Source organism: Pongo abelii, chromosome 5 (genome assembly GCF_028885655.2).
Source record: "Pongo abelii isolate AG06213 chromosome 5, NHGRI_mPonAbe1-v2.0_pri, whole genome shotgun sequence".
Taxonomy (NCBI): Eukaryota; Metazoa; Chordata; class Mammalia; order Primates; family Hominidae; genus Pongo; species Pongo abelii.
The window spans coordinates 25173151-25186303 of record NC_071990.2 but is presented as its reverse complement, the minus strand read 5'-3'; the positions used below and the strand labels follow the sequence as shown (position 1 = coordinate 25186303).

The 13153-nt window shown below is 39.9% G+C and overlaps 1 protein-coding gene across 12 annotated transcripts in view; it reads left to right on the top strand.

Annotated features, from left to right (window-relative positions):
* The window catches only part of CMAH (cytidine monophosphate-N-acetylneuraminic acid hydroxylase), a 377256-nt gene that overhangs the window by 105392 nt on the left and 258711 nt on the right, over window positions 1–13153 (top strand). For 11 of the 12 annotated variants that reach the window (XR_010140614.1, XM_054557301.2, XM_063725397.1 and 8 more), the window contains 3 exons: window positions 5665–5805; window positions 9188–9362; window positions 10867–10983. Coding sequence is in view for 11 of the 12 variants with exons in the window: in XM_054557301.2 (XP_054413276.1) it covers window positions 5665–5805; window positions 9188–9362; window positions 10867–10983 (433 nt within the window). In the remaining variant the exon portion in view is untranslated. The remainder of the gene's footprint in view (window positions 1–5664; window positions 5806–9187; window positions 9363–10866; window positions 10984–13153) is intronic. The other variant, XM_063725401.1, reaches the window with a different exon arrangement.

Sequence of the window (13153 nt, the reverse complement as noted above, 5' to 3'; positions counted from 1 at the left end):
CAATTGATTTTTGGCAAAGATGCAATTTGGGAAAATGTGAACGAAAAAAGGCTTTTTTTTTGGTGAGGGGAAGGAGTCTCACTGTGTCGCCCAGCCTGGAGTGTGGTGGCGTGATCTCAGCTCACTGCAGCCTCTGCCTCCACCTCCCGGGTTCAAGTGATCCTCCTGCCTCAGCCTCCCGAGTAGCTGGGACTACAGGCGCACACCACCATGCCCAGCTAATTTTTTGCATTTTTAGTAGAGACGGTTTCACCATGCTAGTCAGGTTGGTCTCAATCTTCTGACCTCACAATCCGCCTGCCTTGGCCTCCCAAAGTGCTGGGATTACAGGCGTGAGCTGCAAGCCACTGCGTCCAGCCTGAAAAAAGGCAATTTAATGGAGAAAGGGTAGTCTTTTCAACAAATGTTACTGGAGCAATTGCACACCCATACACACACACACAAAAAAACCTACCTCAATCTGAACCTTACGTCATATGTAAAAAGTAAGTAAAAATGGATTATAGATATAAATGTTAATATAAAACTATAAAATTTTTAAAAGAAAATATAGGGGAAATATTCCTGACCATGGGTTAGGCAAAGACTTCTTAGATGTTGCATCAAAAGCATGATCTATTTTAAAAATTAATATATTATTCTTTATCAAAATTTAAAATGATTGCTCTATAAATAGGAAACTATTAAGAGGATGAAAAGGCAAACTATAGACTCTGAGAACATTTTGCAGATAGCATACCTGACAAAGAATTTGTATCCAGAACATAAAATGAACTCTCAAAACTCAGCAATAAGACTACGATTTAAAATAATTTTAAAAATCAATAGCAAGAAGATTTCAAAATTGGCAAAATATTTGAACAGATACATCACCAAAGAAGATATATGGATGTCAAATAAGCATATGAAAAGATGCTGAATAGCATTAGCCATTAGGAAAATGAAAATTAACACCACAATGGCATAACTATTAGAATTAATGGCACTTTGGAAAATTGACAATACCACCTTATGTCAAAAATACAGACCAAGAGGAGCCCTCACAGTTTGCTCTTAAGGATGCCAAATGGTGCAGTCCCTCTGGAAAACACTTTTGCAGTTTCTTTGAAGCTAACCTTACTGTATGATCCAACAGTTCCACTCCTGAGTATTTGCCCTAATTAAATTAAAACTTTTATTCACACAAAAAATCTACATGCAAATATTAATAGTAGCTCTATTCATAATCACCAAATCAACCCAAATAGCCTTCAACAGGTGAATGGATAAACAAGCTCTGGTATAGTCATACAACAGACTACTACTCAACAATAAGAACTGCTGCATACAACAGTGTGGATGAATCTCAAAGGCACTGTGTTGAGTGACAGAAGCCAGTCTCAAAAGGTTACATACTAAAAGATTCTATGTATATGATATTCTGGAAAAGGCAAAATTATAGGGATAGAGAGTAGATCAGCGATTGTGAGGAGGTAGGGGTTAAAGAAGGATTTTGCTACAAAGGTGCAATGCAAGGAAGTTTTGGGGGTGATGAACCGTCCTGTATCCCGATTGTGGTGACAGTTACACGAATCTATATTTGTGTTAAGATCTATAGATCTGTACTCCCTCAAAAAGTAAAAAAGAAAAAAAAAGGATCTCAGTAAGTTTGAAAAATTAAAGATCAAAAAAGGCAAACATGGTGATTCTTAAAGAGCACCTTAAGCCTTGGTAGTTAAGGCAAGCATATTGGGTTTTTTGTTTGTTTGTTTGTGGGGTTTTTGTTTTTTTTTTTTTTGGTTTTGGTAGAAACAAAGTCTAGCTCTGTCACCCAGGCTGGAGCGCAATGGCGCAATCTCAGCTCACTGCAACCTCCGCCTCCCAGGTTCAAGGGATTCTCCTGCCTCAGCCTCCTGAGTACCTGGGACTACAGGCATGCACCACCATGCCCAGCTATTTTTTTTTTTTTTTTTTTTTAGTAGAGATAGGGTTTCACCATGTTGGCCAAACTGGTCTCCAACTGCCAACCTCAAATGATCCTCCCACCTTGACTTCCCAAACTGTTGGGATTACAGGCGTGAGCCACTGAGCCCAGCAAGCATATTTGTTTAAATCATATTTGTGATACAATCAAGTTATATTACATGCACATTTTATGGACTTCATAATCTCTTGCAAAAGCAATACATATAATCTATCCATTTTGTGTTATATGGAGTACAATTTAAATGCTAAAGGAAAGTTTATAGATGTTTAAACTTTGCTAAGATTTCCTTGATTGTATATAGAATTTATTTGATCCTGAGCTTATGCGGTGACTCATCCCCTAGCTATAACGTTTTCATGAGCAATCATCTGCTTCACAAAAAATTTACTTTATCATACAGTTACTGATATTTTGTGAACAAAGGGCAGGGACTGTTTATGTATAGGCAGGAAATGCGTGTGTCATTTTACCAAGAAAGTACACTTAGCTGTATTTGTCTGAATTTATTGGGTAATAAGTCAGTCCTCAAGGCGAGTTTTCGTGACAGTGATCATGTTAGGACTGCCCATGACTTCTCATCAACTGGAAGCAGCAGTACAGTAGAAGGAGCAGTGTACAGGGGATTGTGGTTTTGGTTCTACCACCATCTATCTGACTTCTCTGCACTTCATTTGTCTCATTGTTAAAAACCTGTCATCATTTTGACATGCTATGTTCTCTTGCAATGTAGCTACATTGCTTAATGTGGTCTCTTGCTGATGTGTTTCTTTTTAAACTTCTTGTTGACATTATTTAGCTCTCTTGTATCTTCCAGATTTTTTCAGAAAAGATTGGTCTAAGGTTAAAACATAATTTATTTTGATCATTGCTCTTCGTTACTTGTAAATTCATTTGTCATTCACTGAGCAGCACCGTGCTAAGTACTGGAGAACTAGAGATTCATTTTGATTGTCTGTTCTCAGAGTGATGGTCTATTAGAAGAGAAGAACAATTGTAATACAGAATGATCAATGTAGGCAAGGAGATACAGATGCAGGACAGGAGACGAACACTGGATGAGTCTATGAATGCTGCATTTTAAAGGAGGAGGAACTGACCAGCAAAGATAAAAAGATGCTGGGATGAGAAATTGCAGTTCAGAACAGGAGACAGGGGTTGTATGAGCACTTTAGGACATGCTACGTGATTTGGATTTTTTCCTGGAAGGATAGGGAGCCTGATAGTTGGGTGAGGAACAGGGATGTAATCAGATGTGAACTGGAGGGGTTAGTCTGTATGCCTTTGTGATGGCAAAGGGAAAGGGAGACCAGTTTGGAAACTATTGCAATAACCCAGGAAGGAATAATGAATGGCAGTGGGGAGTGAGATGCAGATTCAGGAAATATTAAGTAGGTTGAGTTGCAAGGACGTGGAGAAGAATTGGAGGTGGTGGGTACTTGACCACTTAATGTGATGCTGTCATTTAAAGCAATTAAAAGCTGCACTGTTGCATATAAGTAGTTGGCAAATACTTTCACTTCCCACAATACCCCATCTAGATACTGATTTTATTTTTATTTTATAGAGAGACAAAGACACATCAAGAAGTTACAAACTTTGTGACCACCACACATTATGTTTTAGGAAGAGTAATGAATAGTAACATGGTTGAAGAGGGGGAAGTTGGAGGCAGGGAAACCTGTTAGTGGACCATGTAGAGACTAAAGGCCAGAAGAAGATGAGACAAGGTGGTGACTGTAACAGTGGGAGGATATTAATGTGTGTAAAAAGAGAAAAGCTACTGATGTCTTTGGTGCAGTGACAGCGTTCTCACTTGTGTCTACAAAATTGATTCCAAGATCATAAATGTGTCACCTTAGTGCTATAGAAATACAAATGATTATGTAGTTTTTGCTTATCTCACTAAAAATATCTATCAAGTCTGCGTAACCAATTTGTAGCTCAAGAAAGTAAAATTCCCTTTAACAGAAATGTCTGTCTATAAAACCCATGTTAGGTGAATCACAGTGACAAATCCTCTTTCTCTGGATCTTTCTCTTTCTGCTCCAACACAACCACAATCACCTTCTTGTATGACATTGAAATTGAGGAGTTAAGGCTTTTCAAGAAAGATTGTGGTACGGAATTAGATTTGGGAGACACCACGCTTTTATCAATGCCACAGTTAGAAGTTAGATCTCAGCCAGACATGGTGGCTCATGCCTGTAATCCCAGCACTTTGGGAGGCAGAGACGGGCGGATCACCTGAGGTCAGGAGTTCAAGACCAGCCTGGCCAACATGGCGAAACCCCATCTCTACTAAAAATACAAAAATTAGCCAGGCATGGTGGTGGGCACCCATAATCCTAGCTACTTGGGAGGCTGAGGCAGGGAGAACTGCTTGAACCCGGGAGGCAGAGGTTGCGTGAGCCAAGTCATGCCATTGCACTCCAGCCTGGGCAACAGAGCAAGACTCCATCTCGAAAGAAAGAAATTAGATCTCAGAGCCCAGGAGTAGTCGAGACCAGCCTCAGCAACAAAGTGAGACCCCATCTCTACAAAATGTCAAAAAATTAGTCTGGCATATTGGTGCATGCCTATAGTCCCAGCTACTTGGGAGGCTGAGGCAGGAGAATTGCTTGAGCCCAGGAGGTCGAACCTTCAGTGAGCCATGTTCATGCCACTGTAGTCTACCTGGATGAAAGAGTGAGACCCCGTTTCAAAAAGAAAGAAAGAAAAAAAGAAATTGAATCTCAAGATGGGTTGCAACTGAGGATGTGTGTGTGTAACAAGTAGTTTTTTTTTTTTTTTTTTTTTGAGACAGAGTTTCGCTCTTGTCGCCCAGGCTGGAGTGCAATGGCACGATCTTGGCTCACTGCAACCTCTGCCTGCTGGGTTCAAGCGATTCTCCTGCCTCAGCCTCCCGAGTAGCTGGGATTACAGGCACCCGCCACCATGACCAGCTAATTTTTGTATTTTTAGTAGAGATGGGGTTTCGCCATGTTGGCCAGGTTGGTCTCAAACTCCTGACCTCAGGTGATCCGCCCGCCTCGGCCTCCCAAAGTGCTGGGATTACAGGCATGAGCCACCACGCCCGGCCAACAAGTAGATTTTTAATGGTTTTGAATGTAAAAGCTTTTCAGATTTTACTCCCAAAGTTTTGTGGCAACCTGTGAGGGCTGAGGCTTCGCTGGCTGCACAGCCTGTGTCAGACAGCTGGGTGGAGAGCTGGGGCTGGGCTGACTGCTGATGGTATGGCCTCAAGCAAGTCATGTGTCTTCTCTAAGGCTTAGTTTCTCTCTCTAAAATGAGCCTCATAATAGTACCTCATGGGGCATTGTGAAGGTAATCAATTAGTTCATATTAAACACTTAGTATAATGCCTGCCAAATAATAGTTAATCCATATATTAACATTAAATACAGGAGTGTGCAATTCCCACCTATTTTCAGTAGTCAGTCTTGCTACATCTAACTTCAATTCCAATCACCATGCAATTATACTTAAAAACAAAGTATAAGTACAACCTTCTTTGACTGACACTTCTTCTCTAATTAGGGACATTAGCCCAAATATAGTCTTTATTTTTCCATGGAATAAGTGGAGGAAGACTGGAAAGTGAAAATGTGGAGAAAATAAAACAAAAATCTGTCATTGTACTCATCAGACCATGCACCTGAGAATAAACTTTCTTACATGGGAATGCTTTTATTTCTCAGGTACATCAAGGAAACAAACACCAAAAATGACCCAAATGAACTCAACAATCTTATCAAGAAAAACTCTGATGTGATAACATGGACCCCTCGACCGGGAGCCACCCTTGATCTGGCAAGAATGCTGAAGGATCCAACAGACAGGTTTGGCTTAAATATTTTTAGAGGATAAAAATGTTTAATTTTTTTCAATATTATTAGAAAATAAATGGCTCACCTCTGGCCTCTTGACAGGTTCCTATTTTGTTTGTTATACAGTAAAATTCACACATCACTTTTTATTTTATTTTTTTGAGATGGCGTCTCTCTCTGTCGCCTAGGCTGGAGTGCAGTGGAGCGATCTCGGCTCACTGCAACCTCCACCTCCCAGGTTCAAGCGATTCTCCTGCCTCAGCCACCTGACTAACTGGGATTACAGGCACATGCCACCATGCCCGTCTAATTTTTGTATTTTTAGTAGAGACAGGGTTTCACCATGTTGGTTAGGCTGGTCTTGAACTCCTGACCTCGTGATCTGCCCACCTCCACCTCCCAAAGTACTGGGATTACAGGCGTGAGCCACCGCGCCCGGCCTACCTCACTTTTTAAAAATGGAAGTCTTACCATTTAAATAAAATGAACTATCCAATAAGTATCTCACAAATCTAGGGGAAAAAAAGACTGAATTTTTTCCTAATCTTGTCATCCTATATAACAGTGACTCAAATGTTTTCATCATCTCAGAACCTTACTAGAGAGTAAACAGTGAAGAATCTTTTATTTTAGTAAGGTCCATTGATACAGCTCAAAAATGAATTATTTTATGAAAGTAAAAAGCAATAAGAAAATTAGTTTTCATATCAGTGCAAATATTACCCAATTTCCCATTCCACAGATAGTACATTTGAACAAGTAACAATAACACACTGGAAATGCAATCCAAGAAAAGTTAACATGATACCACAAAGCTATATTTTTTTGAATACTACTCTAAACCAAATGAAACCATCATGGGCTATTTGGAAATGGACTAACATTTTGGAGAGTGGTACATGCAATTACCAAAAGCGCACCCTCTCCCAGCCTTACCTCTGCAAAGTCAGTATGAATGGTAAATCAGCCCATTCTGTCTTTTGCTAACTTCCCATATTAAACGAGTTATCAAATCTGGTCAATTCTCCTTCATAAAGCACTCACAAATCCATCACTTATCTCTAGCCTCTTCTGCCCTGGCCTTAATTCTGCCTCTCAAAATTTCTCACCTAGACTCCTGCAGTGCCCCTGAACTTGTATCTGTGCCTCCCCCACAACTTCCTTTGACCCATCTTCCATGCCAGTGTCTTCTCAATCTGCTGGTCACAATCCATTGGCGAGTCATAAAATTAATGCCATTGCTCACAGCCAATGTTTTAAAAATGAAATAGAATGGAATAAAATGGAATAGAATAGAAAATACCTGAGTACATTGCATGTAACAAGGGTATTATTTCATGAAACTTTTGTTTCATAGGTACCCTTGGTAGGGGGACTCCAGGGTCCTAATGTAAGATGTAGTCTTTACTGGGATGATAGGCAAAATGTTTGAAAGCCCCTGCTCTTCATTGCTGACAAAGTAACCTTTCTAAAATGCAAACATTCCTGTTTAAAATTCTGTAGAATATCGTTAGTGCCTCCAGGATAAAAGTGTTTTTAATTTTATTTTCCAGGTCTAAAGGTTTTTAATTATTCCAGTTCTTAGCAAGGTATTCAAGAGCCTTCATCATTTTACATTTGCCTAACTCTCCAAAAATCATCTCTTTCAATTGCCCCAGCAGTAGTTTTCAAGCTTTAATGAACATCACAATAATTGAAGAGACTCACATAAATCCAGATCCCTGGACTCCCTTCCCCCACAGATCCTGATTCAGTAGATCTGAGGTAGAGCCCAGGAATCTGCATTTGCATTCTTGTGCCTCACCAAAGCATTCTGGGTGACTAGAAAGTCAACACTGTTGGGTCTTAGAGCTAAGACAAATTATAGAGGACACACAGAAACCAAGTGCTCTAACTGCCTTGCAAGGGGAAGAGGAAAAAACTGTGACCAAGGAAAGCTTAATCTGGATCTTTGGCATTTAGAGATAAGGAGGATGTCACGAGTAAGTAGAGAGGAGAAAGAGATTCTAGTCAGAAGCAATGGCATGTGCTGGAGAAGGCAAGTGTATAATGGGTTTGGTGAATGCAGATACTTTGAATGAGGGCATAAATATATGTAATTCATTCAGAAATGATTTATTGAACTCCTTCTGTGTACAAGTCATCATCCCAGGTATAGAGGATACAGCTGTGAAGAGGCTTTTGCCCTCATGAAGCCATCTGTCTTCCTGAGTATAGAGGGCTGGTGAGTGAAAACAGAGGAAAAGGGTGAGATAGGCGGCAGCCAGGCTTGGAGAAATGCCCCAGAAGCCAGTGCAGGGAATTTTTCCTGTGAATGAGGGGAGCTGCAGAAAGTTATAAAGCAAAGAAGGGACATTACTGAGTTGTGTTTTAGAAAAAACATTTCAGTTTTGCAGAGAATGGACTGGGGAACAGGTAGAACCACTGGAGTAAGGGAGGGTGGTTGGGTGGTTGGGAGGGTGTGGCTTTCTATAGAAAGAGATTAGTGAAGCTCTAGACTGAGGCAAGGCAAGGAGTTGCAGAAGATTTGAGATACATTTAGAAATGAGAAGCTTTAGGATTAGCTAATTTTTTTTTTTTTTTTACAGAAACCAGTACATCTGTAGCTTTGGGCATATAAAAGTATAGTTTTGAGAAGAGGGTCAGCTACCACCACCTGCCACGTCTTTATGAGATGGGCACCTATTTCCCTCCTTATATTTTCTTTATCCAGACCACATCCTATTCCGTTCTCGGGATTTAAAATTCCATGTTTTATGCAAGGATACATCTTCACATGGGACGGACAGAACTCTAGGACTGTCAGAGAACTCTACCACATTACTGGCTGGGTTTAAGGATAAAAACTTGCATCTGTCTATTGGCTGTGCTTTGATTAGGACAGCAAGAGCACCATATATTAGAGACACAAAGTTCTGGGAATATCTTAAAGATAGGCTAAAGTCATCCATATATCCAACAAATATTTATTGAGCACCTGCTGTGGGTTCAGTCATGGTTGCTACTTTCACCAAACTTATATTCTAATTGGGGTGGGGAGGCACGAGTGTGCAGGCATCCACAGAATCATATGGCCAGATTATAAGCAATATTTCCATAATTTACTTGTTTGGAACAAAGAGGCCCAAATTAGTGGTTTTCACATGTTTTTTTCTAGACATAGACTTCTTTCTTCAAATGAAATCTGACTTAGAAACCTATGACACTAGACAATAGGAGCTGCTCTGATTTAGGCAATGGTGGGACCACTGAGGCACTTTTGTGGGACCTCTTGTGAATTATCTGAGCGGTCTCAAAGCTGCTAGTCTGGTTGACTTTTGCTACTTAAGTACTAACTTTTACCTTCATTACTTGTTACTTTCTTTCACTGTTCTCACACCTTTGTGTCTTTAAGCAAGGGCATCGTAGAGCCTCCAGAGGGGACGAAAATTTACAAGGATTCCTGGGATTTTGAACCTTATTTGGAAATCTTGAATGCTGCTGTAGGAGATGAAATATTTCTTCACTCATCCTGGATAAAAGAATACTTCACTTGGGCTGGATTTAAAGATTACAACCTTGTGGTCAGGGTATGCTATTGTTCGTCTTTGCTTTCTTGTATAATGGAAATACATGAACACCCCTTTGTTTTCCAATAAGCATTTATCAAGTCCTATCAACTGCCTAACAGAGAACAGATTTCACACTTGATCAGCAATCTCTTGTTGACTATTTAGAGAATGTTCTTAAGACCCTAAGTTTTTCTTTTGGAACATCTTTTGTCTCCTATCACCACGTGTTTTTTGTTGTTTGTGTTTGTGAGTGTTTTTGGCATGGCAGGAACAGCTATTTAAACTGTGGGGCTAGAAGATAGGATCCACCCAAGGAGGTGATGGCCTGGAGCAAGGTGAGGTAGAAGCAGGTAACCCTTATCTGCAGCTATGCTGAGGCTGAATTGCACAAATTAAGAACTAGGCCTAGGTCTACAGTCTACAACTTAAAGTAGCCCTAACACATACATACAGAGCCACAAGCTAAGAGTTCATGTTATCACCTAGTCACCAAAACTGGACAGATCTCCAAAAGCAAACTAAATACTAGCAGACAGAGGGTGCGAGACAAAGAGGAGGTCTGAAATGGGACAGGAGTAACTGCAAAGTCAGTGAGTAACCAGCCACCTGTGGCTTATATGAGATGCCTGAGGTTGTGTAGGGGAGCAAAGTTTAGGGATGTCATCAGGAAATGGACAACACTCACACTCTTGAGACACAAGTATTCGTTACCCTCAGGGTAAGAACTACTCCCAAGTTTATCTTTCAATTCCTGAACATTAATGCCAGATAATACTTGCTATTCTCAAAAGCAATGATCCCCAAAAACCTAGCTGGGGCCCATGGCCAGTCTGTGACAAAGTTTTTGCTGGCAAATAGTGAAATAAGTAAGAGAGCAGGTATGTATGTCAACTCTCTTTTCTTGGGATGAATTGTATTATTCCATGACTAAGTCCTTTCTATTTGGGGGGTATTAAAACATTCTTAAATGAAATAAAAGGGTAGCAGAGGCAAGGTTTTTTTCTGTCCTCACTTAGCCAAATAAATAGTTAATATCTATATTAGTTCCCAGATAATTTATAGAAAATTGCCTTTGAAATCTAATGACCTAGGAAGCATTGGTAAATGATATTTTCATTAGGACAATTGGTACGAAAAAGAGAAAAACTTTTGACAGTTTTTTATAAAACATTTTCAGTGAAACCATTTCTATTTAGCTGCTATATGACAATGAGAAACATTACACATTTATTTCCTCACCTGCAAATTTATGGTGGGATTTGATGTCTCATTACTAATAGTACTTCAGATAGCGATAACCAGCTCTATACATTTGATGTTAGTGACATGAAGCGGTTTTGCTAATATGGACTAGGATTTGAATGTTACAGTTCAGGTGAGAGAAGAGACTCTTAATATTCATTTCCAGTTCATTGCTATCATCTATCATTTAAAAGCATTTGAGTCTTACACATTCTTAGAATTTAAAGACCTTGACCACTTGATTGATATTCTTCTCTTTACCATGTTGTCATTTGCACAGATGATTGAGACAGATGAGGACTTCAATCCTTTTCCTGGAGGATATGACTATTTGGTTGACTTTCTAGATTTATCCTTCCCAAAAGAAAGACCACAACGAGAACATCCCTATGAGGAAGTAAGCAGCAACACTGGTGGAAGTCTGCTTTTCTTCCTTCTTTCCTTCCTTCCTTTCTTCCTTCCTTTCCTCCTAAATAAACTTTTAATTTTAGAATAACTTTAGATTTACAGAAAAGTTACAAGGATAGTACAAAGTATTATTAACAACTCACTTTACTATGGTACATTTGTCACAACTAACAAACCAATATTAAAACATTGTTATTGATCAAAGTTCACACTTATTTCTTTATGAGCCATTCCCAAAGATTGACTTCTCTGTCTGCTCACTTGCAAACACCTGCTCAACCTAAGCTGTTATTAGACCTTTGAGCATTGATCTCTGCCTTCCTTTTCCTCTGCCCCTTCCAATGGGTGTCTCTGGAAAGGGAGTTAGATCAACATGAAGCAACACATATTTTATTGAATTCAAATTCTGAACAAATCCCTCGCCAGTGGCAGCATTATGTAAAGAGCCGTGACATTGGAGACAGTGTCAAGATGGGGACTGATGCCCCTTTCTGCTGATCATGATTCCTGACTAGGAGGCTTTGAGCAGTTATTTAAGCTGTCTGAGCTTTAGGGGTTTTTGTTTTTGTTTGCTTGCACAGGGCTTGCTCCCCCCTTGCCAGTTTGTCGTGATAGTTAAATGACATAATATATGTGAGCATGCATTGTAATTTAAAATTGTCTATGAATGTAAGAATCATTAGTTACGAGGATATACGGTCTGCCCTTAAACTTATTGTATGTGCCATTTAAACGTGTGATGTCCTAAATGTAGAGATTTAAATATACCTTCACCTAATAGATGTAATAAATGTGCTCTTAAACTACATTTTAATAAATTGACTAGTATTTTTGTGATTTCTTCAATACTTGCTATTGAAGAAATCCTATATTGAAACTTCAGTAAAACTAATAATCTACTACCTGATTTGTAGGTATTAAAAAAAAAAAAAAACTGGCCCTGGGCACGGTGGCTCACACCTGTAATCCCAGCACTTTGGGAGGCCAAGGCAGGTGGATCCCCTGAGGTCAGGAGTTTGAGACCAGCCTGGCCAACGTGGTGAAACCCCATCTCTACTAAAAATACAAAAATTAGCTGGGCGTGGTTATGGGCACCTATAGTCCCAACTACTCCGGAGGCTGAGGCAGGAGAATCGCTTGAACCCAGGAGACGGCAGTTTCAGTGAGCCGAGATCATGCCATTGCACTCCAACCTGGGCGACAGATCAAAACTCGGTCTCAAAAAACAAACTGGATTTTTACATGTAAGAAAATCCTGTGTGAGGCACCATATAGATGATAAATAGGCTTACACCTTTTTAGACAAAACGAATCTTTGCATTTATTGCTTTATATACACTTACCTAGCTTGCTTTATGCCAAGCACAGTGTTAAACACTTTGCAAATATTAAGACATTTAATTCAACAACAACCCTATGAACAGATATTATTATCTGCCCCCATTTTGGGGGGGAAGAAACTGGGGTTATAAAAGTTAGAATAACTTGCCCATGGTTGTACAGCTAATGAATGGTGGTGCAGGGCTTTAACTCAAGCAGTCTAACTCAAAGCCTATGCTCTTAGCCACTGTGTAGCCTCTCAAATCTGAATTTACAAAACCTCTAAATTGAGGTGTCTGTTAGCCTCAAGAGATTCACCTTTGAAAATTTTAAACTAACTTCATTTAAAATATTTAATTTGGGAAAAAATACCACTTTTTCACAGCTTTCCATAATGCATCTGCTGGATAAAGCAAGCAGCAGCTCTGTTGTAGATTTAAATACACCATGGGGCAAACATCACGATGCCTGCTCTGCACATGGTACTGTTATACTGTGGCTTGAGGGCTTTTATCTCTCAGGATTTTAGGGAGAGTTCTATATGCTGAGGTTTGTTTAAAGAGGTTATGCCTATATGTGGAAGAGCTCATTTTCTTGCTACCTGGAGCCTTCTCATATTGCCTCCCTCCTGCCGCCTTTTTGGAGGTATTAATTGCCTTTCAAACTCATCATTTCTATCACACTGACTCTCCATTCTTAAATGCATGGCTCCTGTAGCTCGCCATCCTCCTGCTCCAACCTGGAAGGGCTCCTCTCTAGCTCTGCTGCAGATCTGCTACCTTTCACTGCCTCCAGACCCCACCCATGCCTTTCCCTTCCTTGTTTCGCTTCTATGTGGG